The 27,493-nt window shown below is 41.7% G+C and overlaps 1 protein-coding gene across 6 annotated transcripts in view; it reads left to right on the forward strand.

The window, feature by feature from the left end:
• The window catches only part of CCDC15 (coiled-coil domain containing 15), a 36,991-nt gene extending 10,492 nt beyond the window's left edge, over positions 1-26,499 (forward strand). For 4 of the 6 annotated variants that reach the window (XM_044997403.1, XM_044997406.1, XM_044997404.1 and 1 more), the window contains exons 5-12: positions 1,245-1,361; positions 4,866-5,030; positions 7,761-7,880; positions 11,513-11,616; positions 23,770-23,949; positions 24,069-24,217; positions 25,403-25,536; positions 25,984-26,498. In XM_044997403.1, coding sequence (XP_044853338.1) covers positions 1,245-1,361; positions 4,866-5,030; positions 7,761-7,880; positions 11,513-11,616; positions 23,770-23,949; positions 24,069-24,217; positions 25,403-25,536; positions 25,984-26,070 — 1,056 coding nt within the window. In that variant the 3' untranslated portion in view covers positions 26,071-26,498. Of the gene's footprint in view, positions 1-1,244; positions 1,362-4,865; positions 5,031-7,760; positions 7,881-11,512; positions 11,617-23,769; positions 23,950-24,068; positions 24,218-25,402; positions 25,537-25,983 lie in introns of all 6 variants that reach the window. The other 2 variants (XM_044997405.1, XM_044997408.1) reach the window with 2 other exon arrangements.
• The last annotated feature ends 994 nt before the right edge of the window (positions 26,500-27,493 follow it).

A 27,493-nucleotide genomic window follows, 5' to 3' on the forward strand; every position in this document is an offset into this window, starting at 1 on the left:
TGTTTTAGAACTGAGCTTGCATATCATGAACGTAAAGCCTTTGCAGAGAACTCTGACACTTAGAATTACAAGGGAAGCATGTGTGTGAGTTCTGTTGTTAAAACTGGGTCATTACAAGATAACATTACAATGCTTTACTTCTCTTACCCTACTTTTACCTTTTGTACATCTCACTCATGACACTTACCTGTTCTTGAGGTGGAAGACAATGGTATGTTTTTGTTTTTTGTTTTTTTACTCCAGTCTCTCCTTTTATGGGCTGGATGTCGTGTGCTTACATTCAATGCTTTGTGGTGGTAAAGTACAAAGCTATTATATAGGGAACTTTTTTTGGATTCTTGATATTGTTGAGGTTCCATTTAGTCATAATTTCAGTATTAAAACTAACAACAAATATCCCTATTAAGAATGCTGCACTTAAATTTGATCCATCATTAGTTTAGCGGAGATGCAAGCATTCCCTTTGTGGAAAAACTTCCAGAGAAGTGAAGTCAAGCCTCCATAAAATAAAGGTTCTTCCCCACTTGTGTGTGTCATTGGGTCGAAGGCACTAGATGGAGTCATCTCCCCACTGACATTCTGCATATCCAGGAACAAAGGTGTGAGATAACTAAAGCCTTGTGGAACGTGTGAGGTGGGAGCTAGCTGCCTTTTTTTATAGTTCATAACAGTGCTTATGATTTATCTTGGCAGTTTAAAAAATTACTCGCTATCATCCCATGTGGCTGTGCTTGAGTTTAACAGTTCAGTTCCCAATCCAAATTCAGTGAAGTTTAGAGGTATCTGGAGCATTGGTTCAGTGCGCTCTCTAATTATGGTATCTTTCTGTATTATAAGCCCCTAGACCTGCTTATATTAGAACAAGAATAAAAAAAGCGACAGAGTCCTGTGGAACCTTATAGACTAACAGGCGGCAATCATAACAGACTGGTCAAGGAGTGAATTGGCCATCAATGAAATTCTTTTTCTTACCAAGAACTGTCCTATGGATTAGACTTGAGGTATGCTTGCAAGGTACCATAGCTGCCTGTCACGTACCTGTCAGTGGATTACCTCCAACAGTCAAGCAACTGATGCCGCATTGCACCCTCAGGCAAAGTGCCAAGATGACTTTGGCCACTTTGAGTGACGACTACTTTCAGATGTGGTGTGATCTACCTTTTGGCCTTCTCCTCATTTGTAGCAGCAAGCTGTCACTAAACTGTCAACCTGTTAGCACTTTGATCTGTCTTTCTTACTGGCAGCTTAGCAAAACTATGAAACAGGTCCGTTGCCGGCTAGCATCCTGCAGAACAGTGCCCAAAGGAGCAGGCCCACCCGAACTACCAGGAGGCATCTGGGGTGTCAGCCCAACCAGAAACGTAAGTGAGGGGCTGACTCAGCTCAGCCACTAGTAGAGTGATCATAAATTACTCGTTGCACTGTGTGAAGATCCTGAGCCCTGTACAATCAGCCAACCACACGGTGCCGTGGATCTTTTCAATAAAGGGTAAAATAAAATGGGTTATTGCTGTCACTTAATTTATCATCCCATATGTTTAAATTCACTGGGATTAAGAGACCCAAGGAGATGCCTTTACAGTATGGAGTAGTGTGCCTAGATTATCCGGTTACTTTTTCTTCCCCTCTTATTACTATTCATTCAAGTAAAACAAGCTCCACTGAAAACCACATGAAAAGAAACTTACTGAAATAACCACCATTGAAGTACAGTCCTGTTCTGAATAATGATAGTAAAGATGGCTCCTCCTTGCCCATCAGCCCTGAATATACAGGGAGCAGATATGCCAATGCTCTTCACTTCTGTATGAGCAACCTCCTTTTGCCCTACAGAGCCAACAGTTGAGAGAGACTCCAGGTCACCACCTTCTTGTTTATCCACTTCCAGGGCTAGCATTTCAAACACCATCACATAGCTGTCTTGAGAGAGGGGGGCGGGGCGGTTGTTTGTTTTTAAATCAGCCTTCCTTTCAGATCAACATTTCCTTCAATACCTCTCCTTTCAGAATGTGGAGTTTGCTTCCCAAAATGACGCTAGCCAAAGGCTCAGGGCTGGCCACATTCAGTCCTGCCCAAATGATGGGTAAAAGGCCTGATGTTATGTGACCTAGCAAGACCCCCCCATGCCCCCAAACCCAGTGCTTTATACCATTAGAAAATTGCAAGTGGAGGTTGTCAGTTCCTAGCTGCCCAAAGGGACCGAGTTTGTTTTAGAAGGCTTTTAAAATAGACACTTAGAGCGGTAGTTTTCAAACTTCATTGCACCAAGACCCCCTTCTAACAACAAAAATTACTACACGGCCCCAGGAGGGAGGAGACCGAGCCCCTCCATGCCAGGCTGGGGGGCCAAAGCCGAAGCCCAAGGGCGTCAGCCCCAGGCAGGGAGCCTGTAACTTGAGCCCCACCACCCAGAGCTGATGCCTTTGGGCTTTGTCTTGGGCCCTGGGTGGTGGGGCTTGGGCCATGGGCCCCAGCAAGTCTAAGCCAGCCCTGGCGACCCCATTAAAATGTGCTTGCGACCCACTTTGGGGTCCCAACCCACAGTTTGTGAATGGCTGATGTAGAGAGATGCTTCTGGGTTATTGAGGGAGTTCTCTTGACATGTGCACTACTGGGCTTGTGGTGCTTAAGGAGTTTGCCTTTATGGTGGAAGAACTACAAAAATAGCTTAACTACTGCCTTATCATAGCCAAGCTGTTTATGAACATGTTTCTCTGAAAGCCATGGTGCATGGCAGGGTGAAATGGTACAAATGTTTTATTGGCACTTTTTTGGGATGCTAGTGGCCTCAATGCTCGTAAGTAATGCAGTCATTACGTACATAAGCCAATAAAACTCTGTCTCACTCTTACAATTGTCCATTTTTTATTGGTCTGGCCTGTTTCAAGAGTGTCTTTTTTCGTCCAGCATAGAAACAGCAAAATAGAACAAATCCTGAGTCCATGATACCCTGGGTCTGTGTTTTATCTTCCTTCATTTGCACAGATGCCCTTTAAGATCTACTGTATCTTCAGATATCGAGAGGGTCTGAATCAATATCTGGCCTGCTTCTCTGTGAACACCATCTCTCTATCTTCTATGGCCTGATTAAATGTATTGAACACTTCCATGTTCAATAAAAGAATTACCCACAAATTCTTGTTCTAGGTATTTTTCAGCTTAAACTAGAATCTGTTTTTGTTAGTGTGTTGCTGTGGATCCCACGTGCCTCATGAATGCAAGATTTATCTTTTGGATAGTCATATCTGTCAGGGCTATGCTTGGGCCCTGTTCCTCCTTGGGCCCTGGTATTGGGGCATCAAGGATGGGGAAGCCATGACCCTCCAGTTCTCTCTTACTGCTGGAGATAGCGAGAGAGAACTCGTTGAGTGTCCAACTCACTATCCTTTAACTTCAGCTAAGTTCGATTATTCACTTTACTTGCTGAAGGAAACTAAAACAAACGAACTCAACCCATCTGGGCTAATTTCTGATGGACAGAATTTTGTTCCATTGTATCAAAAGGACCATGCCTTTTAGGGTGTCTCCTCACCTATTTGAGGCCACATCTAGCCCTTTAAAAATTCAGGCCATCTCATTGCAAAGACTCTTTCTAAGTGGATCACATAATGTATTTCCACTTGTAGCAAGATAGCTGGCAGACCTCTCCTTCCAACGGTCAAGGCTCACTCTATCGGCACAGGGATATGCCAATATCTGAGATCTGCATGGCAACACTATAGAGCAGGTCACTGACCTTTGTCAGATATTCTGTCCTTGACCTCAAGGCTAGATCAGGTGCCAAGTTTTGGAGAGCAGTTCTTCAATTTTTATTTGAAACTTCTCATTCCCGCCATCTAATGAGGAAACTGCTTGCCAGACACCTGCTGTGGGATCCACACTGATATTCTTAAAGAAGAGAGCTCAGTTACTTACCCTACAATAACTGGCTAGTTGAGGCGGGGGATAGCTCAGTGGTTTGAGCATTGGCCTGCTAAACCCAGGGTTGTGAGTTCAATCCTTGAGGGGGCCACTTGGGGATTTAGTTGGGGATTGGTCCCGCTTTGAGCAGCGGGTTGGACTAGATGACCTTCTGAGGTCCCTTCCAACCCTATAAGATGTGATCTGCTCCCCATCCCTCCTTTTCAGAATTCTCCAAAGCCACAGACTTTGAATTGCAAGGAACCAAGGGAGGTTTGTGGCTATCCCACCCTTATGCTCTCAGATGGGAGCATCAGGAGGAACAGTGTGTGTGCACCACCCTGACGCACGCTGGTATTCACAAAACTCTGATCTCAGGTACACTTACAGTGGGAGCCACACTTACTACAACATCTCAAAGATTGATAGTTATTGTAGGGTGAATATCTTCTCTTCTGAGAGGTCCCAAGATTCTGCACACCTTGATGTGACTCCAGAAACCTGCACATACAGCACCCTGTATTTGCCAACAGTTACTTTGCAAATGCCACAGGTAGTTCCTGTTTGTACCACAAATATAGATGGCTCAGATGGTGCCTGTTCTAAGTATTGAGAGAATCTGTAGCAGCAATTAGCAAGTGTTTTGGTTTTTTTAATGTTTGCGTCTCCTGCTACTGCAAAACGACATGCACAGAAAACCACTTCCTTTATTCCCACCAGTCACTTTTGCACTGTTGACAAGATTGTCCACCAGTTAAAATCTGCAGTGGCACTATTTCTTGCTCATTCCCCTCTACTGAAGTTCAAGCACATCCTCTTTACAACCTGCTTAGTCTCCACTGACCCAGAGAACAAATGTCCTCAGGTTGCTCTTACACCCAAAGCTTACAGGGGTCTTTTATTCATGAGCTGCTCCTGCAATGAAATAATGCAATTAAGTTTAAATCTAACATTTGTTTCCCCAGAAACTAGTGTCTCGCAGGCCAACCTCAGTGCATGGAGAAGAGTGTGAGGAGTTTCCTCTGGCAGGACATCATGACCTTCCCGCTGAACTACAAGACCAGGCAACAACCAAAAATCAGGCTGAGCAGGGTGATGACAACTTGTACTACAAACTAGAATTTGGAAAAGTAAGACATCTAAAATCCCAGACCTGATGTGACCAAGGCTGGGTCAGCCAGTCCTGGCGTCCCTAATTCTTGTTCTAAGTAAAGGTGGTTTCTGGTCTTTAAGACTGCTGTTCCAGAACAGTTACTGCCTGAGCAGTGGTGATGCACTGCCAGTTGACCTCCTAACCTGAACTCTAGACTCCAGATATGAGTTCAGACTTCTACTTTGACCTCTCTGCTGAGCTTGATAGCAAAGAGTAGCATTTGTGGTGGTGACTTTTTTTACATAGGTGTCTATTCACTCAAGCCACTAAACAGCAAGTAGCTATTTAATTTTTTTTATCACTGCCATTTTGAGCTGGAATTGAACCCATAATTACGGGTGAATATTCCATGTGAATCCAGGACAAGTACTTGTGACAGCATATTTAATGACTGGATTTTTTTTTCTGTTTACAAGCAGGCTGATATATTTATATAAGCATTTGTTTGAATTTGATACTTTAGGCAAACATTTCACCCAATGGGTTGCTTATAAATTGTTTACTCAAAAATGGGAGCATTTACTATTTGTGCCAAGAATGGTTATATTAGACATGAGATGTTTGTATTTTTTTGATCCGTGATTCGATTATAAATATTGAAGCAAGAAGGCTTGAGCAAGTTCTGTCTGCTTCAAATACTTGCCTAAGTATTTGTGGGACTTCCACATCCTGAAAATATTCTTGTAAACAAGTACTCACTGGTACAAATGTTTGTGAAACTAAAAAACAAAAATGTGTTGAATATAACTAAGAATAAGCACATGTAATTGAACAGTTTGCAAGTAGCTTTTTGCAGTATTTGCACAGCTTTTGTGCTATGTCCTGTTACCAGCTACCAAATCCCACTAAATTCCGTTTTTGATCCTTAAACAATGGTTATACAAGACAAATTGATGCATAAGTGGCCTTAACTTTGCATGAATGAACTGAAAAGTAATATTTCTGGCAGGACCCAAGTTCAGAGTTCATGTAAGAGTTAACCCAAAGTAAAACAGAAAGCTGCACTCCTATAGCAATGCTCTGAGGGGATAAGAGCAAACTCCAAGACAGACTTATCCATCCATAATAGGTGAGCACACAGAGAAATGCTTTGTCCTTAGTCAATCAGTGGTTGTGCAAACTTTAGTCACCTTCATTAACAAACAAAGGTCCACAAAAATACACATTCCCAAACCTGATTCTTCAGATAGCATGCTGAAGAATCTCTTCTTCACTAGCATTCTGTGTGCCACTAATTAGACAGGTGTAGCTGAACACATTGTATCTGTATATACAAACTTAAGTCTAGATCATGGAATTATTCTGTTTGTATTGAAAGGGCTCCTGTGGCTAAAGCATCACACTTACAACTGGCTTCCCACAGATATGTCTCCGAGCCCTTGTGAGGAAAAAGAACATAAGAAAGATGGGAGGATGGTCGTGATTTGGCCACTGTACGAGTGCAATGGCTTTACTTATTAAGATGTCTGCAAATTTCTTTAAGTCCTTGAACAAAAAATCCCCATCTTTCAGTGTGGAAGCATGACCTTGTGAACTGCATGAGTAAAAGTTTGCAGGATCAGATCTTAAGTGTGAATGGGGAGAGAAAAAGGGAAGTTAGTGCTAGTGACACTACAGGGTCAAATGTAGCATGTTTGGGGACCTTAAATCTAACATCTGTACATCTCCATGTTTTAAAAAGTTTTGAATTTCTCATAATTTTTCACCAGGACATTCAGAATTAAGGTCTTTAATTTGTCACTTTGGGCGAACTGCGATGCTCTTGTAATGATTTTTTGTCCTTATAATAAGTATAGAATCTCAATCTTAACTGCATCTTGAACAAATTTCTGTCTGGGAATATCTAATAAAATAAGTCACATACATGCGTGAAAAACAGTAGGAATCATATACTGTGCAAAAACATCCACTAATTTTCACATTAATTACATAAGAACATAAGAGTAGCCATACCAGGTCAGACCTATGGTCCATGTAGCCCAGTATCCTGTCTTCTGACAGTTGCTAGTGCCAGTTGCTTCAGAGGGAATTAATACAACAGAGCAATTTGTTGAATGATCCATCCACTGTTCAGACCCAGCTTATGGCAGTGAGATGTTTAGGAGGAACCAGACCATGGGGTTGTGTTCCTGATCATATTGGCTAACAGCCATTGATGGACCTGTCCTCCATGAATTTATTTTTTTGAATCCAGTTATGCTTCTGGCCTTCTCAATAACCTCTGGCAATGAGTTCTACAGGTTGACTGGTTTTTTTTAATATATATATATATATAAGATATCATGTGCACAGAGCTCTGTAAGGATATTGCACAATTTCTGGGCTAAAGTGGGGCAACTTTAATTTCCAAAACCAATTATAGCCGTGAATAAAACTTCAGTTTGTTCCAAGCTAAGATTTTTCTTTTATGTTTCTGTCCAAAACAAACTTACATGGCAGTGTTATAAATGCCTGATTGTAGAAATGAAGATGTTTTCTCAACAATAATAGTGGCACCAATGATCTTTCCTGTGTGCCATACATAAAATTATCAGCAATGTCAATGCCCCATATTTTGTGTTTCGTATGAATGGTGTACAGAACTTGTGTACTTAGTCAAAAGACCAGTGTTACTGCTATAAACTTCAACAGAAGTCTATTGATACTCTGGCTTACTGAAAGTGCTGAGGCCAATCATGTCTTGATCCACTGCATATTTTTTTTTCAGCTTTATAATGGATTAATGAACGCGTCAGACCCTGCTGGCCCGTCTTCAGGATTGAGCACTGATTTCCAAGCTCCCCTTGTACTTTGGCCTGGAATAGACAAAGAAGAAACCAAGAAACAGGTATGTCAAATAGCATAAAGTCTTACTTGTATTTTCGGCATCTGCGTCTGAATTATATCAAGAGCAGGGCACGTTAGGAGACACTGCTGTTTACTGTGAAACACCAGAAACTGGCATAATATATCAAAGCTGGTGGCATAGCTGCCAGTACTGTATAATACTTATTAACACCCTTAAGGCTGTTGGTTGACTTCATACATGGAATCATTGGGGCAGCTGGAACCATAACTACGTAGTCTCAATTGGTGAGGTAATCCCTGCAGGATCCCAGCGTTTAACTTACCATGTACACTGCCACGAAAGACATACAAAGCCACTGAAACACTGCATTCCAAGAGGAGCAGAGCACGTGCTCGGCCCATGAGGATTTCTGTTCTCTTGCCATTCGGCTTCTTTCTAGGCTCTCTTTTTAGTTGCGAGCGGGGGATTGATACTTGTCTGTTGTTGGACCTTTACTGAGGTCCAAGTCGTTGTGTATGGAATTGGCTCCTATGCAAGCTTTTCATTCCTTTACACACAGGGCTGGCCTTAACTACAAGCAAAGCTTGTTACTTTTCCATTTATGTATGTTGGAATCCAGATAAACTGCAAAGCATGTAGACTACAGCGTTGCAAGCAAAGTACCCACCTGTAATGGGCAGAGGTTTCTGTGGTCTGCCAAACCCAGAGTTGCCTATTGTAGCACTGCCCTGGATTTCAGCAGCAAAATTCTTCCAGAACATCCATTATAACAAAATAATTTTAATTGTACCATGCAATGAATCTATGACCACTGTCTTTATGAAGCACCCTCAGGGTGCTTGGTATTGTACAATACACAGGATGAGCCATGCTATCACGTAATATTTAGTAACTATTAAGTACAGACCATGTGATTGACACTGCACCAGAGACGACATGCTAGTCCATACCTTGCTTGGCTTACAGCCTAGAAGACGTAGGAAGATGACAACCGCTGGGAGACCCAAAAGAGAGAATTATTTTAGTAGGTGCTTCTCCTCCCCACCCATTCCCTTTCACTGTCCACTTATTTTAATGTAACATTTCCCTCTTTCACTTGTGGGCCTTGCCGTATTTTATACATAAGCTTCAAATGATAAACAGTTTGCTTTTATTCTTAAATTAACAACTTCTTACCAATTACTTCGCAACCTCTGAACCCCTGAGGTGCAAAGAATCTTTCCTTCATCGCTTCCAAATGGTCTCTCCCCTCTGTATATCAACCCTTCTGACTTGTTCCTCCACCCATTCCTCTAAGCTTACTGCTCTCTCCCGCTCAGCCTCCCATTTCTTTTCTCTTTCACACCCTAAAGCTTGATTCCTCCATTGCAAGCCTGCCAGTATCTTGCACACCATTATTTCTAACTTCATGATCACTCAAAAGTTCAGTCATCTCAACTCTTAGCAGAGGGCCTACCTGGGAGGAAAACCCTATATAAACTGTGAAAATAGCAGTGCATCAAATGCAGCATGTGACTTAGGGTACGTCCATACTACCCGCCCAGATCGGCGGGTAGCAATCGACTTCTCGGAGTTCGATATATCACGTCTCATCTAGACGCGATATATCAAACTCCGAATGTGCTCCCGTCGACTCCGGAACTCCACCACCGCGAACGGCGGTGGTGGAGTTGACGGGGGAGCCGCGGACGTCGATCCCGCGCCGTGAGGACGGGTAAGTAGTTCGAACTAAGGTAGTTCGACTTCAGCTACGCTATTCGCGTAGCTGAAGTTGCGTACCTTAGTTCGACCCCCGCCCCCCTAGTGTAGACCAGGCCTTAGAAACCAGGTCTTCTTTTAGGTACATAGAACAGTTCCCCACCAAGGAAGGATTCACTTGCGTTTCCATGCCATGTGCAGCGTTTGATGTATGCTCAGCAGGCCTCTGTCCTGAATCTGTTTCTAGACTCTGTATGCCTATAGGGTTTCTTTCCCATGTGAAAGATGAACTAGTTCAACCTGAAGTTATGGGCTTGATGGAGGAATCACTGGATGAAATTCTATGGCCTGTGTTATGCCAGAGATCAGACTAGATGATCTTAATGGTCCCATTTGCTCTTAAAATTTACAAATCTGCATGGCGATGTGAGCTTAGTTAGACGCTTTCTCCACTCTTAGTACATCCATGGGTTTTTTTCTTCCCTTTGAATTCTATGGGTGGGGCTGAAGCCTTGACATCAAAGACTTCCCCTTATATAGCAACACATATGGGGCTTATCTCCCCTGTGAAACCGTGGATACTTAATAAGGCTCCAGCTGTTGCTGGAGCTGATGGCATGGCTTTTTCACATGCCCTCTGGCTGATCAGCCACAGGGCTAATCTTAAAACCGTGTGGTCTCTTATTTTGACTAGAAAATGTGTAAGCATTGAAGGGGAAAAAATGTCCCCAGCCACTCCTCTCTCCTTGGCTGGGTAATGTAAATCTTCCACACCCCTGGTTCTGGCTTCTCACTACAGGCCCTCCTTTATGCTGGATCGCCTTTCAGAGATTCTACAGCAGAAATCTTAGGGGTGGAGGAAGAACTATGAGTGCATGAGGTTGGGTAGATGAGTGTTGTCTTGGGAAATCCACCGTGGGTCCATCAGGAGCATAGAAGTTCTCAAACTGTGGCCTGTGGCCCTCTTGCTGGTGGTTGTCAATGAGCTGGCTGGTCACATGGTGCTGCCTGTACCTCACTGCAACTACAAAATAACACTGAAAGAAGGCAAAACTTAAAGATGATCGGGAAAAATGGAATTTCCATCCTGTGGGAAAGTCTGACACTTCAAAATTTCCTTTCATTTCCAGTTAGGATGAGAAGTCAAAATTTACCATGGAACAAAAATTCTGAAATACTTCATAGAAACCCATCATTTCAGTAATGTCCAAACATTGAAAAACTTTTTAAAAAAATTAAACATATTACATTTAAAAGTTGAAACAAAACAAGAAAATTGGAACACAGTCCTCCATTTTCAGTCAAATAGGTTTTAAACTTTTCTGTCAGTTGGCACATTCCAGTGAAACCTCTTTGATTTCAATGAAACACCTTTTTCTGATGGTGAGGAGCGGGGAAACTCTTCCATTGGAAAAAAAATAAAATTTGGCCAGCTCCAGTAAAAATACCTTACAACACAAGCAATTGCTATAGCTGGCGTCCATGAGACGGTATTGCTAATAAGATGTCACACACAGTTTAAGAACCCTTGCAGTAGAAGATGTTGTTACCAAGATCATGGTTTTGCAAGGTAGCTGGAGAGAAGAGGAGCAAGGTAACAGCTTTCTTCCTGCCTTTCATTCAGTTCTGGAACATGTGCAATGAAACATTTTAATTCTCCCTTGAGGAGAAAGAAGAAACTCATACACAGGGAGCACAAGTTGACTGATGATATGTGTTTTCTATCATCAGAATGACCAGCAGCAGCAGCTGGAGACAGGTAAACTCTGTGGTGGATTTCACAGGATGTTGCTTATTGGGTTTTTATTCAGTGTGATATTTGGCGAGACTTCTCAGCTCAAAACTTAATCCTTCCTCCTTTAATTCTTGCAGTATAACGTGCACAGTGTGAGTTCTTGCAGTGCCACTTCCAGGTCCTGCTGTATATTGCACCAAGACACCTTCCTCTTAAGACTATGTCGTCTTTCCTGCAGCGTCAAAATCAGTACCTGAGATACAGACGTCTCTTCATGGATATCGAGAGAGAACAAGTAAAGGAACAGCAAAGGCAGAAAGAGCGGCAGAAGAAAATTGCAAAGTAGGTAACGACTAATAATTATGGATTTCTTTATAGATGTTGCCCTTGATGTACAGTCAACTAAAAGAAGGTTGTCCTAAATTTCACAGCTTTTAAGCCTGAGGGGACAATTGTGATAATCTAGTCTGACTTTCTCCATAAAGCAGGCCATAGAATTTCAGAGTAACTTCTGCATCAAGGCCAATAACTTGTGGGTTTACTAGCCTGGAAGCTTTTTAAGACATCTGATCTTGATTTAAAGACTTCAAGTTATAGCGAATCCTCTACTTGCCTCAATAAGTTGTTTCAATGGTTATTTACTCTCACCGTTAAAAATTTGCACTCTTATTTCCAGTTTGAATTTGTCTAGTTTCAATTTCAAGCCACTGGAGCTTGTGGTGTTTTTTGTCTACTACATTAACGAGCTCTCTACTATTAGATATCTTCTCCCTGTGTGGATACTTACAGGGTATGTCTGCAGCACATGTAGCTGCTAGAGTATGTAAGCAGTGTCCTGGTTGGGCTACTGCAGCCCAAGCTGCCAGGGCTTCGCTACTGCTAGCTAGCTAGATGAAAGCTAGCTTGGCTGTGCCCTCAAGAGCTTTGATTGCATTGTAGCTAGACCCATTGACTTTGATACATGTCAACTCTTAACATTCTGTTTGATAAACTAAATAGTTTCTATAAAGACATGTTTTCCAAGACCTCAAATTAGTCTTGTAGTTATTCTCTGAACCCTCTTCAGTTTTTTCAATGCTCTTTTAGAGGCATGGACACAGGAACTGGACACAATATGTGAGTGATGGTCTTGATAGAGCTGTATGCATAGTCTCCCTACTCCTATTGACTGTTCATATGGTCTTTGGGTGTATTAGCTTTTTTGGTCACGGCATTGCACTGGGAGCTCCGGGGTCATGGTTAACACCCAGTTGGCTAGATGTCCTTCTCAGAGTTGCTGCTTTTCAGGGTACAGTCCCCCATCCTCTGAGTATGACCAACATTCTTGGATTTAAGTTTATTACTTTCATTTATCTTTGTGTTTAACTCCTTGTTTAATCATGCCCAGCTTTCCCAAGTAATCTAGGTTGCTCTGTGTAAGTGACCGTTTCCCCCATTATTATTTATTAGTCCACAGATCTTACTTTATCAGGAATACTTTGTTCTAGGGCACTGATTAAAAATATTGTCTGGCCGAGAACCGATCCCTCTAGAAATGCCCCCATTTATGAGGATCTTCCATTAACAATTTTCTATTGAGATCTGCTAGCCAGTTTCTAATAACTTAATATGTTCCTCATTCACTTTGTGCTTAAAGGAACTGGTATCTTAGGGTGTCATGCAGTATTAAGACAAATGCTGTACTGGAGTTTTGAGTGTGTTTCTATGCAAGTTACTCTTATCAACTGAACTTGTCAAATTTATCACTTTTTGTGTTTTTTATTAGATTAGAACATGTATTTTCCATAAAACCATATTGATTGGTCTGAATTCTATTACTATCCTTTTAGTCCTCTGATTTAATTTTTTTTTCCTTGCGTCAGTTCCTTTGTTTTGCCTCAAATTGGTGTGTGGTTAACAGGAGAACTGCTGTAGTATGAGGGAAGCTTTATGTGCTTAATTGACTCAAGAGCTGCCATGTACTGCAGCCCCTTTGTCATCAAACGCATAGGGGAGATCCTGTATATGTGGTATAATAATCTAAGGAATATATATATATATATATAGTGAATTCTCCTGTCAGCATAATAAAACCCTCTTTGCGAGTGGCGGTAGCTATGTTGGTGTTGGCACAGCACTATGTCAGCAGAATTTATGTCACTCAGGAGGATGGTTTATCGCACCCCTAGCTGACATGAGTTATGCCGACACGAGTTATGCCGACACAAACTGTAGTGTAGACATAGCCTAAGAGTAGAAGAACCATATAGAAGTATTTGAAGAATATAAACCCAAGGCAGGGAGGAGGAATTGGTGTGGCACATCTTAAGGGACTACAAATAAGGGATGAAGCTGATCCAAGAAAGAGTAGGGTAAAAATCAGCAAAACTTTCCTGACTGTATAATCTGTTCATTGGGGAAAGTTGTTTCAGTGAGATAGCAAGTCACTTAAAACTGTACTGGACAAAACAATTGGAGAGCTGTGTAGGGAACGCCCCTCTCTGACCATTGGGGTGGACTAGATAATGGTAACAGATCTTATCCGTTTCTTAACTTTGACCTATAAAATGTGTAGGAAGGGTCTCTATAGCAAATGTAACTGCATCACCTATTACCTGTTAACAATTATCTGAGCTCTTCCATTTTTTATGTGCCTCGGCGGAAGGAATCCGCTCCTAATATGCCATACGTGTGCATGGCATTTAACAGACACTCCCAAATGAAAGGGGCCCTGTCCAAGTAAGTGTCTTACAGCCTAAATCCTTACTCCTAAATTCATATGAATGTTTAACATGCTCTTATTAGCATCTTGATTTATTTTTGCATTGCATAAATTGTATTTTAATCTTCTGTTTTCAGTTCTTTTCAACTCAGTAACTGCAGAAGAAAGTTTTTCTTCAAGTATTAGGTCACTGTATCATGACACAAATAGATCAAGAAATGTCAGCTGACTCCTTGTGTCTTTAAGTGACACAAACTGCAGCCAGATTTAACTTTCAGATAATACACACTGGCTCTGATCTGTACACATGTGCATGTGAATATTATGCAGGTGAGTAGCCTCACTGACTGCAGAGACACTACTCGTGTGCTGAGAATGACTCATGCATAAGTGTTTGTGGGATTGGAGCCATTGTTTGCAAGGGTGATCTCTGAGCTTTAAAAGAGGAAATGCTACTTCAAATGACCTTTTTAACCAGGAATTAATGCACTTACTTTTTTATATACAGTTTAACCTGGCGCTAATCTAAAGACAAAGTGTTGAATGAATTGAGAACCATGTTAAATAGTACACATGAAAGTTCTTAATAAAAACTTTTTTTTTCCCTGCAACGTGCAAATGAAGGACAGTTGATTTTAACGTGAATAAAAATCCTTTCTGCATTCTTCAAAAGGGGATGGGACTAGAAACTCTATGAACCTCAGGATTCTGTACCCCTCTGACATACTGTTTTTTTCTTTTCCTGTTCCTTGACCCAGGATGGATTTGATTTAGATCACTGACTGAAATCATTGATTTTAATCAAGATTTAAATCAACAAGCCAGAAACCTTGATTTAAATCATGGTTGGTTTGTTTGGTTTTTTTTAAACATCTTGCATTTGTACTTTTTAGCAATTTTCCTAAAGAGAGGATGATTCACATTGCTTTGACCCAGTATGGCCATTCTTATGAACCATCTGCCCCAGTATCCTGTCTTCTGACAGTGGTCAATGCCAGATGCTTCAGAGGGAATGAACAGAGCAGGGCACTTATCAAGTTATTATCTACTGTTGTCCAGCCCCAGCAACTGGTAGTCAGAGGCTTAGGGACACCCAGAGCATGGGGTTGCATCCCTGACCATCTTGGCTATTAGCTAAGGTTAAGATTGTCACAGGTATTTTTAGTAAAAGTCCGGGATGGGTCATGGGCAATAAACAAAAATTAATGGAACCCTGCAATCTGTCCCTGATTTTTACTAAAAATATTCTGGGGGAGGCGGAGGCTAAGAGTCAGAGCGCTGCTAGTGGCTGACCTCCAACAGCTGCTCCAGCTCAGCTGCTGCTCTTGCAGAAGGGGCTGACCATCTCTGCTCCAGCCCCATGGGGGATAAACTAACCCTGGGAGCTGCTGGTCCGACAGCCCTGCAAAAAGTCACAGAGATCCCAGAAAGTCACAGAATCTGTGACTTCTGTGAGAAGAATCATACCATTACTAATAACCGCTGATGGACCTGTTCTCCATGAATTTATCTAATTCTTTTTTTAACCTGGTTATAGTTTTGGCCTTCGCAACATCCCTTGGCAACCAGTTCCATAATATATTTTTTGAGATGGGGTGACCAGAACTGCACGCAATATTCTAGGTGCGGGAGTACCATGGATTTATATAGTAGCATTTATGATATTTGCCTAAAGTTCCTACCATTCTGTTAGCTTTTTAGACTGCCACTGCAGGTTGAGTGAATGTTGTCAGAGAACTATCCCCAGTGACTCCAAGATCCTTTCTTGAGTAGTATCAGCTAATTTAGACCCCATCATTTTATGTTTTTCCAATGTGCATAACTGTGCGTTTATCAATATTGAATTTCATCTGCTATTCTGTTGCTCAGTCATCCTGCTTTGTGAGATCTCTTTGTAACTCTTTGCAATCTGCTTTGGATTTAATGATCTTGAGTAATTTTGTATTTTCTGCAAACTTTGCCACGTCACTGTTTACCCCTTTTCCCAGATCACTTATGACTATGTTGAACAGTATTGATCCCAGTACAGATCCCTGGGGGGGATCCCCTCTGTTTACCTCTCTCCATTCTGAAAACTGTCCATTTATTCCTACCCTTCTTGTTTCCTGTCTTTTAACCAGTTACTGATCCATGAGAGGACCTTCCCTATTATCCCATGACTGCTTAGTTTGCTTAAGAGCCTTTGGTGATGGACCTTGTCAAAGGTTTTCTGAAAGTTCATTATATCCACTGGATCCCCCTTGTCCACATGTTTGTTTGACCTTTTCAGAGAATTTTAACCATTAAAACATGTTGATTTTCAATTAAATATAGTCTTTACTCTAAATGCGGTGCTTTTTTTATTCACCAGAAGGCTACGCTATATTAATACATTTATTTAACCAATTATCTTACATTTTTTCAGGTTCTCAGTTATTACATTTTTATGATGTTAGCAATGTATCGTTCTCATTTTCTTACTAGATGATTTTTTTTACTTGCGATTTGTCATGCTCTATTTGGAAATTCAAATTCAATTAAATACCAAAAAATGGTGTTTTAATATTTGTTTTTTATTAGTTAAATAAAACTATCTCAGATTTGGTGGCTACATAAGAAAAAAATTCGAAAGTTTATCAAAACGTTATGCATTTAAAACTAAGTATTATGTGTAGTTAGTGAATTGAACTGATTGCTTCTGGTCACCACTCTCCTCGAAGATTTTAGAACTAATAGAGCTTATATCCTCTCACCTGTTTTTATTTATAGATTGGAAGAGGAAAACAAACTTTCCTGCATCTTTAACTCCCAGGTGGCTTCTTAAATGGGAATGAACTAGTCATTATTTCAAACTGAAATGAAAATATTCTCTCTGCATCTGCAGATGAGGTTACCGCTGTCAAAAGCTGGTTTAGCACTCCTGCAAACTCTGGTTCTAGGTGCTTAGTCATTGACTTCCACTAGTTCAATAATCCAGGGTAGATTTGATTTAAATCACTAGTCAGGAAGACTCAATTTAATCATGGATTTCTCCATAAAAGTGCATTCTTGTTGGTTGTAATAGCCTTACTATGTATTCTTCACAACTCAGAGACAGATGTAGGTTTCATTTTTAGAAGGTACACACTATACATTTTTTAAGTGATTTATTTTTGGAAACTTTTCAGATGAGTTTTACAACTATCTCAGAAAATGAATGATTGGTTATTTCATTTACCAAAGGTAATTGAAGCAGATATTGATGAAGTCATTGGAAGGTGAACTAGCTCCAATTCAACAGGTTAATCATTAATATTTAGAGGATTTTCTCGCCAGGGTGTATTAGGAGAACATCACCAGACAGACATAATTTTTTTTTTAACTAAAACAACATCGTTAAGTATTCTGGATTTTTTTTCTTCAACAGCAAACATATAATATTTTTGACAAAATAAGCATATGAATTTGAATTTAGTTACACATTCAAGTTTTTTTTTTAAATCAGGTTTGTTTTTGTTTAAATTGTATAACTAAAATAGTTAAATATTTAGAAAAACAAATTAAATCGACTGTCAGCCAGGTCAACATGAGAAATTTAAAATATTGGCTTCTGCAGCTAACTCAGTTGTCTTCACCTTCATTTTCCTGTTTGTTCATAATCTGGAAAAGAAAACAAGCTTTCCTGCTTTTTCAGGTCCCAAACGATTTCTCAATTGGGAATGAATTTGTCCAAAGGAAAAAATATTATTTCTAGACCAGTAGAAGAAACTACTGCTGTTAAAAGTGAGATTATCACTTCAGCAGTCTCTGAATCCAAGTGCTTAAGTGACTTCCATCAGTTCACTGGTGGGACTTTCTTTAAAACATCATCAGCAAACATACATTTCTTCAATGGTTCACCCTTAGCTCTGAAGTTTTATTATAGTTGGCATTATGGAGAGATGATTGCTGGATGTCCATGTAATAGCCAACTCCTCTCCTTCAGCAGTTAAGGTTTGACCCTGGTACCGAGTATTTAGAATATTCACAAGAAAATGAGCTGGAGATAGTGCTTCTCTTTTTTTAATGCTTGTAATTTAACTCTGCATATTTCTCTTTTTAAGATCTCACTCAGTTCCTTCCAAATTTCAACAGCGTCAGCAATAAAACAGCTCTTTCCCTGCATTTTGTTCAAGGCTACAGAAATAGGCTTCAGGGTACTCAGCATGTGTTTAACATTTCTCTTAAGCCCAATGTTGAGAACTTTGGCTGTGACAGTGCCATCTATTTTTTCACGATTTTGTTCACAAACTGTCATCAGATTAGGCCAGTTCTTGATATAGTACTCAAAACAGTCCACTACTGAGTTCCATCGCTCGTCTTGTGGGAGAGTTAGCTTGGTTTCTCCCACTTTTTTCAGAGTAGCTGATGCAAAGTGGTTGTTACAGAAGTATTTTGCAATATGAACAACATTAGCCTTTATTTCTGGAACGCTGAAGTCTTCGGCTAGGAGTTCCATCAAATAAGCACTGCAACTGTATGTTGTTAGCTTGGGACTCTCTTCACTCTCATCTAAATTTCTTCTCATCTTGGATACATTTGCAGCATTGTCTGTGACCAAGCTGCTTACTAGACATTTAATTTTTTTTTTCAGTTTGTTATACTTTTTATTGCTGCTACTTGTAAATACTCTGCTGTGTGCATTTCCTGATGTATCAATTGTTTCTGTAAGAAAGACATTCCCTTCTTCGGTTGTCACACGAGCACATACAACAGGATCATTGTGGACATTGTTCCACCCATCGAGACTCAGGTTAACTATTTTACCTGCTAGACCTTTTGCCCACTGCTCAATTTCTTTCATACACTTTTTATCCAGCAATTTGCCTGCAACATCTGCTCTGTTGGGTGAACAGTATCCTGATCTTAATGACTGAACCATGTTAATGAAGTGTGGGTTCTCAATCATATGGAAAGGAGAATTTGTTGCATAAACAACCTGGGCAATTTTTTTCATCAATTACCTCTTTTTGTAATCTGCTGGTTCTTATCACAAACTTATCTATGGTTGTTTCTGGGTGATGGAGATCTTCTTTTCTTTTTGCTACAGGTGATATACTGTGGCTATGTGACATACATGATGTGACTGAAAAACTATCATTGGCGGATAACTCTGAAACTATAAAAAAAAATTATGGTGATCTTGAAGGTGGCTAGTCTTCAGAATCTTGTATGTTGAGGATAGATTCTGCTAAACAAAATAAGTTAATGCAGTTATTTAATTGCGCATTTTCTTGGCCTTATGGCTGAGGGGTGAAAACATTATCTAAAGTTACTCATTGCATTCACTGACACTCAGTACTACTTTAAAGGTGAAATTGTAAAAGGACGATCTCCCTATTTCAGCTATTTATTTTTTATCACAACTGCATCTAAAATGATAGTACCATAGAGTAACAACTATATTTTTTTGCTCAAACATGACAATTCAAGAATAGACCAGAAGGAAGACAGGCAGTCCTTAAGAAAGAAGTGTGAAATAAAAAAGTTTACCAACCTGAAGATCCTGCATGTTCAGACATGTTCCTTTCGTCATCTTCAACAGCTTCCTCCTGAGAAGGAACACTTCTCATGATATTGTTTCATCGAGGCAACCAGACTTTACATTTCTTTGTTGCATTGTTTGCATTTTGCATGCATGCCTGTCTTACCCACAGGTAGAGGAATTTCATTAAAAAATTCCCAAACTGGGTCTCTTTTTACAGTCTGCTTCCATTATAGGTTTTCCCTTCTAGTGAGGGAATGGAATGGTAGTTCTCAAATCAATGAAGGCTGCACTCAGAAAGGCCTCAAGACTTCTGGAATATGCTGCTCAAACAGTTTCACTTTTGTTTCTACTGCCTGCCCCTCCTGTCTCACATTTATCTCCAGATTTCTCCTTGTCCAGATCTATTCCACCCTCAACAATCCTCTAGTCATTGAACTTTTTGAAACTTTGCACTTTTAGAGAGGTAAGGGATTGACTGTGTACGCAAATTTGCAGAGGGACAATAGGATTGAGGTCTGTTATTTCTCACCTCTCTATATATTTGTTTTAAAACATTGTTGCCGTTAACAAGCATGTTATCTCTGGAGACACAAATCCACAGTTTGAAAAATGCAGAACTAAGCATCTCTGATGGTATCTTCTAGACTGAGCACTGTTTCCCATTGGGTGGGTAGATTATTTAGGTTAATCTTTCTATACAGAAGCCCCTGGAACTCCATAAGATTGGGTCCCTAATCCATGAGCTATTGAAACTCATTTACAAACCTTTTATGTCCATGCTAATCATGCATTGTCATTACATCCAATGAAAACCCCTAAGGTTGACATATCTGCTGTAGAATCTGAAATCCATGGTTTAATGCAAATAGAGATTTGAAAATATCTGTTGTACTAGAAGTACAAAAGGGGGGAGTGTGGAAGCAGGGAAAGAATTAACAAGGATTTGAAGGGATTTTAATGCATGTCAGTCAGTTAGCAAGAGTTAGGCCAGCTGTAACCCTAATGACGTGAGACTTGTAGAAGCAAGGATAGTGTGAGGCGAGAGGAAAAGAACTGTGTAAAAAGTTATTACGACCTTGTAACTGATAACCAAATATGCAGACTGGTGTCTTCTAGGAGTGAGAAAAATAAGATAGCAGGATGGCTTATGTATAAACAAAATGCAGTTGTTGCTCATTATCGTCTGTATTATTGCTAGTTATAGTCTGTAATAAAGGTATAAATGCTTGCTGTAATTATTTACCAGTTGAGAGACCTGTCCGGGACTGGGGCGACCCTGTGTCCTAGGGCACTCTCTCCCTCTATTGTAATTACTAGAGAAATAATAAAGTATTTGATTTTGCTGCACCCAAAGGAAAAGCGAGAACTGAGTTTTTCTCCGACAGCCTTTAGTACAGAACCAATTCTGCCCCGGGAATGAACACCAAGAGGCTGCTGTGTATGTGGAGACCATTTGAAGTATTTTCTTGTTTCAGGTTGATGCAGTCTTATAAGTTTGCTAGATTTACTAGCTGCCCAGCCTTTCTATATATGGAAGTGAGCTGTTCCTATAGTTACTTGATGTAAAGCTAAGCTGTCCTTGTTCTGAGTTTTATAGGAGCATACTTACGATGTACTTCAGGTTGTATTACCACTTCATTGTAAAGACATCTTCGGGCGTTATAACTTGACTAGAGAAGCTTTGGCTTAGGCGCTCTCCTCCTTGGTGTGTGTTTTTTCTGGTCCATTCGGCAAACACCCTTTATTTAATTTCTGGTACTCTTCCAATCTGAGCTCAACCTAGCTTTGATTTCAGATTGAATTTTGGCAGTGATTAGTTAGAATATGTTATTGCATTTGGTATTCATTGAAAAGAATAACATGGTAGATCATAGAATCCTAGAATATCAGAGTTGGAAGGGACCTCAGGAGGTCATCTAGTCCAACCCCCTGCTCAAAGCAGGACCAATCCTCAACTAAATCAGATGTCTCTGTTTAAAGTCCATTTCTGCCTATGGTAATAACTTGTTCCAGAGAATGTCCTTAACATTTTTAGTACAAGCTTATATAGTTTACACAATAACCCAGATTCTACATCAAGGTATGAAGAGCTTTATCATAAAACCAAAAATCAGATATAAAGAATGTTCTGGTCCATTAAAGCACTAAGCACAGCATGGCATACCTTACCCAGAGGTCAGGGCCCTCCTGGGGTTGACGGCAAAGGTGGCTGTAAGTTACCTTTGTGCCCTCTGGATTCTGGGCTCTTCTAAGGGTTTAAATGGCCTCTGGCATACATTGGAACAGTGTGTCCTGTGGTACAGCCCAGAATGTCCATAGCACTTGTACTAAAACTTCCCCCAGCTTTGTCCTCAGCATGTCCCCTAGGATGGTGATTGCATGGATGCAGTCTGCCCCATGTATTGGCTGGAGCAAGTTCCTCCCCAGCCAACTTCCATGCAAAGCTCTAGCACTTGGCTCCCATGACTCCCGCCTCAGCCCTCTCACTCTTGTTGCCAGTCTCTGCCCCAAACTCCAGACACCACATATGCGGGACTTTTTTTGTTTTAAAGTCCACTACAATGTAATAAAGATTAATTCCCCAGAGCTGGTCAGCCCAACACTTGCACTGAAGGCAAGCAGCTGTGAGCCTTTCTGTATCCCTTCCCCATCAGCATTTGGATGGAGTCTACACCAAATTTCTCCCTAGATTCAGGCTTCCTTCACTCTCCCTGTCCTGAGAATGCAACGGGGAGAGGAAGGGAAGCCCAGATTAGAGCTACAGCCCTCTGCTTTGGCTGATGGAGTACTGTCCTCCGCCTGGAGTGGTGGGAGGAGTGAAGATCATCCCCAGTACTTGGGGAGGAAACCCACTTACCAGGGCCCTTTGAAATCTGCAGTGGGCTGAGTGGGACCAGGAAACAGAATTGCTGGTTCCTGCCCTTTGGGCAGCTGCTCCTTTTAGAGGATGGAAGGGAAGAAGCAGCAGTGGCATAGGCATTGTTGCTACTTTCTAAGGTGGAGAAGAGGAGCAGCACAGGAGCCTCCTGACAAAGAATGTAGGCCATACTTGCAGGTTGGGGGATTCCTATCCCGAGAAACAGGGACTCTGACAAAGACTTGAGGGACATGGTGGATAATTATTTGAACATGAAGTCCCAGTGTGATCCTGTGGCCCTCTGGGCTAGTGTGATCTTTGGATGCATAAACAGGGGAATCTCAACCTAAAGAGGTTATATTACTTCTACATTTGGGTTTTGGTTTGACCGCTGCTGGAATATGGTATCCAGTTCTGGTGTCCACAACTGAGGAAGGATGTTGATAAATTGAAGAGGTTCAGAGAAGACCCATGAGAAAGATTAAATGAATGGAAAAGTTTTGTCTTGTAGTGATAGCTTGAGTTCCTTCAGGTTAACAAAGAGAAGGTTAAGGGGCAACTTGATCCGTTTTTATGTACTGACATGGGGAACAAATATTTGGCTCTTAAGTCCAGCAAACAAAGATAACAAAATCCAAAGGGTGGAAGTTAAAGGTAGAGAAATCCAGACTGGAAATAAGGCAGACATTTTTATACTGAAGATAATTAATCACTGGAACAATTTACCAAGTGTTGTGAGAGAATCTGACACTGACCATTTTTAAGTCAAGGTTGGATGTTTTTTCAATTGTAATTCAAACAGGAATCCTTTCTGGGCAGTTCTCTGGCCTGTGCTGTACACAAGATCGGACTAGATGATCACAATGGTACCTTCTGACCTCACAAACTGACTATTGGAACTGTGTGCAAATCCTCCGAGCCAGAAGGAAGCCTGTGGGTGGAGGGGTCAGAGCTCTCTGGAGAGAAGAAATGTGAGACAGAAAACATGGGGGGGCAGAACAAAAGACAGTGTGGGGGGGAGGGGAAACAGGAAAAGCTATAAAGGGATGGAGGAAAGGAGAAGGCGCGCACACAAGGCACAAAACTCTCCAGTGAGGAAGCCAGGAGGGAAAATTTCAAGGAACAGTTACGTTATGTTAAAGTTTATCACATAGAAAGCTGATGCTGCATTTAAACACAGTGCAGAATTATTTTCCTCTGCAGGTAGGTGACTAGTTGGGGCCTGGGCGAAAGCAGCAGAATCCAACTCCTTGCTGTAGATCCAGTGCTTCTAGAAAGAGGGTATTGTCGGTATCTTACAGTTGTGGGGGGAAGGACGATGTATGGCATACCCTAGGTCCCACATGCAGCAGAAAACAGAACCCAGTGCTCGTGACTTAGTCCTGTCCTCTGAACATGGGACCATCTTCCTTCTCTCTGAAAGATCCAGTTAAACAGCACTTCTGCCCACAGAATTAAGAGTGAGAAGGAGCACCAGCGTCGTGCAGAGGAGCAGAGGATCCAGGAGATGGCCTACCAGCAAGACACCTGTTCTGGGGAGAAAGCATGTGAAGTACTGGCTCAACTCAGACTGGAGGAGAGAAGAGTGAGGAAGAGTAAGGAAAAGCAACAGAGAAATAAGGAATACATGAGGTGAGCTGGTGAATGATTGAGGGCTCCTTTGTCTTGTTCTCAAAATCCTGGCTTTGCCAGTGGGATTAATGAAGGCAATGGTATTATCCTGTCACAGGGAAACTCTTTTATTTTTGCAGATACATGGAAGCTTTAAGAGCTCAGATGAGGGAGAAGATAAAACTTTATAACATTGACTTGCCTCCATTGTGCTGCTGTGGGTCTGATTTCTGGGACTCTCATCCTGATACCTGTGCCAACAACTGCATGTTCTACAAAAACCACAAAGGTTTGAGCTCTTGCTTCCTAGTAAGGAATCAGTGTAGACCCAGAACTGAGATCAGATGTATGAGTCCTGCCATACAGGCAAATGTTAAGCCTGGCTAGGAGTTCCCATCATTTCATAGCACCATTTCCATTAACTTACTCTAATGTGAGCTCTGCACTTATGTCCGTGTGCACACATCCCCCATGCACACTCCCAGGGGAATACAGACTACTTGGGTAGTATTTCATTTGACAGCCTTGGTGGTCTGTTGAACTAGATTTTCTTGTGGCACAAATATTTTGTAACTTTTATGCAGCTGTTAAAGCTAAGCACCAGCTGTTGCTCTCACTAATGCAAAACCAAGGGGGAGTCCAAATCCAGGAACTAGAAAAGCCTGGGCATTCTGCAGACCCCTGGCACCCCCCTTTGCAACCCTTGCTTTGGAGAAACTGCAACTGTCACACCAAGAGCTGGGTTGGCAACTTTCCAGGGATGCACCTGTTTCTGTTAGAATTAATAATGAAATTATATTTGAAAGAACTGATGGGGACACATGTTATGGGAAAAAGTACCGCAAAGCAAACATGTAAACGGTACAGAAAATGCCTGGATCTTGGAAAATCTGCTCTCCACTTTGATGCCAAGGTCTTTATCGGAAGGTGGGTGGGAGGGAGATGTTATCAATCACTGTAACAAAGCAGTCTTGTGCTTTAAATTATCCTGCAGAACAATTAGGGTATTTGGTTGTACAGACACTTGGGGCAATCCTCATAAACTACTTTCAAAAATACAAAGTCATGAGATTTAAATGGGAAATGCAACAGTTTGTAGAAAAAATAAATAAATACACAAGCCTAAAGTCAGTAATGGCACACGTGGGTGCTGCTATTGCTATTTTACAGTGCCCAGACCAGGGATTTAAAAGGTTAACTGGTAATTATTAGGCTTATCGGTTAACCAACATTAACCGTTAAGCCTGATGGCCCTGCATTGACAGGAGGGATTCCAGCCGTGCTGGCCACAGCAGCCACGTCGGGCTGGCGGGTCCCCAGCACTACCTCGGTTAACCAGTTGTAGTTCTAATAGTTTAACCAGTTAACTTTTTTAACCAATATTTGCATCCCCAGCCCAGACATATACATATATGTTGTAGAATGCCAGCTAGTTAAAAATCAGCTTCTCCAGCACTTACCTTCTGGCTCCTAGGTTCAAGGTTCTCTGTTTGCCCTGTACCCACTAATACATCTCAGACACCTGCAATGGTGTTGGGAGCATTTCCCGACTCCTACCAAGTGCTGCTTGTGGCCTACAGAAAGGGCCCTGAACATCTGAGCTGGCTGGTGAGTGAGGAATTGCTGTTCAAACTCTTTACACTTTAAATGCTTGTGTGCAGAATACATGCAAGGCTCTCTTACGGAGTCGGGATTTTTCATGTCTAGTCTCCCATTTGGTGCCCAATCCTGCCCTTGCTCGTTTTGTGTGTCTCAGCTCCCCATGTGGTAATCTGCTAAGCAGCTACGCTGCCCCCAAAGCCATGCAGAAGCTTATCTTGCTCAGTTATGCAGCAACAGGAGCACATGATTGCTCGATATCCGTAGATCCTATGAATTTTCCCCCTTCAGAGATGAGGCCCTTGGGAAAATGTCCCTCTCTATTTTTGTCAAGAGGCACAACTGCATTTTTTGTTTAATTCCCAAGTTAGCAAATGACTCCAGAAGTAAGCCCCAGGGCTCTGTGGGAAAGCAGGCTCAGGCTACAGTCACTTAGCACTTTCTGATTTTTTTCAGCTTATGCTCGAGCGTTGCAGTCGGTCATCTCATCATGTGACATTTCGGATGGGAATTCAACCACACGACTTGCAATCCATAACTTAGCGTCAGTACGTGCAACTTCTGTGAAGAATCCATGAAAGGTCGGCCTGGAATCAGCTTTTACGAATGTTCAGCAGACAGCTGGCGTGTGCACAGGATAGACAATTGTTCCCCGGAGCAGTTTGCTGTCCCAGAGCATTCACTCTCTTCTTCATTTGTTAGCCCTTATCCAGAGAGACACTAGGTTTGTTTTGATTAATACTCACATTCAGGGTTAAATTGTACCTCTAACTCCTTTCATCATGTGTGATCCATATACACTATGGAAGGCGAGTACTCCAAAGGCCCAGAATTAGCCCTGCTGCTACCACTGATCAGTAATGCAGGGATCTAATGTAAAGGGATACCATGGGATGGTTAAAATGGATGAGGGATTTTTGTTTGAAGCATAAATCCAATTTTCTATCTATTCAACAGATGAATAAACTCTTCCAAGTTCAAAGCATCTGTGCAGGATTCTTCTGTGGCTGTAGCTGTGCATGCTTTCATGTTGTACGAGTCTCTAAACTGGGGAGGAAGTGGGGGATAGCCTGGCTATGGCTGGGTTCCCCTCCCTCCCTGCTCCACCATCTCAACAATCCATGTTCTGTTAGTGTGTCTGCCCAGAAAGCTTTTTTGCAGCTTTTAATTTATAAAATGAACTGTTCAGAAAAGAGGTGCAAATCTGCAACATCTTCAGCTTTTGCCCCATGAGGAAAAAACACTAAAGCTTCTCCAGTTGAAGTCCAAAGAGGAGGAGGCGGTGAGATGTTTGTTGAAACAAAACACCCAGTTTTCTTGTGTTGTCAGTCCCATATTCTCCTCTCTGCAGGGTACAGAGCACTGAGGGTTTTTCTCTTATTAGATCCTGGCAATAAAGAGGTCCCAGGCTGCGTATCCACGTGTATACTGTGCATTCTCATTCTGCTGTCTGCAAATGGCTCCATCAAGTAGCAGAATATTCTTATACTCAACCCTGTGTGTTGGGAAGAGGAGCATCCTGGTGCATCCTCTCCTTGGATTTAGTCCATTTATAAAGCAGGGTCAGAAACCCTCCTCTTCCTGTAGGAATATGTTGCAGTCTTGTAGTGTTTGCTTGAAAGATGTCCTACTTCCAGGGAAGGTTAGGGAGTGTTGTCTGACTCTCACTGGGGCACTTTAGAGAGGCCACAGGCTTGGTTGGGAGGGAGGAAGCTGGGTGGGGAGCGATTTGAGCTGGGCTGTTCTGTGGTGTGTAAAGAGAACCAGCAACAGGGTGAGTTTGGATTCCACGTGCTGTGGATACTGTCCTGCATGCTGGCGAGGAGTGGTGCAGAGTGGACTTCCCAGGAGGAATTCTGTTTTGAGGGAGCCAGAATTCCCTCTGGGGAGTGGTCCCTCTGCCACTGGGGAGAAGCCATCACACACCTCCTCCCCCCCCTTTCCTTCTGGGTGGTTAGTAGCTGCC

Source organism: Mauremys mutica, chromosome 22 (assembly GCF_020497125.1).
Source record: "Mauremys mutica isolate MM-2020 ecotype Southern chromosome 22, ASM2049712v1, whole genome shotgun sequence".
NCBI classification, from domain to species: domain Eukaryota; kingdom Metazoa; phylum Chordata; order Testudines; family Geoemydidae; genus Mauremys; species Mauremys mutica.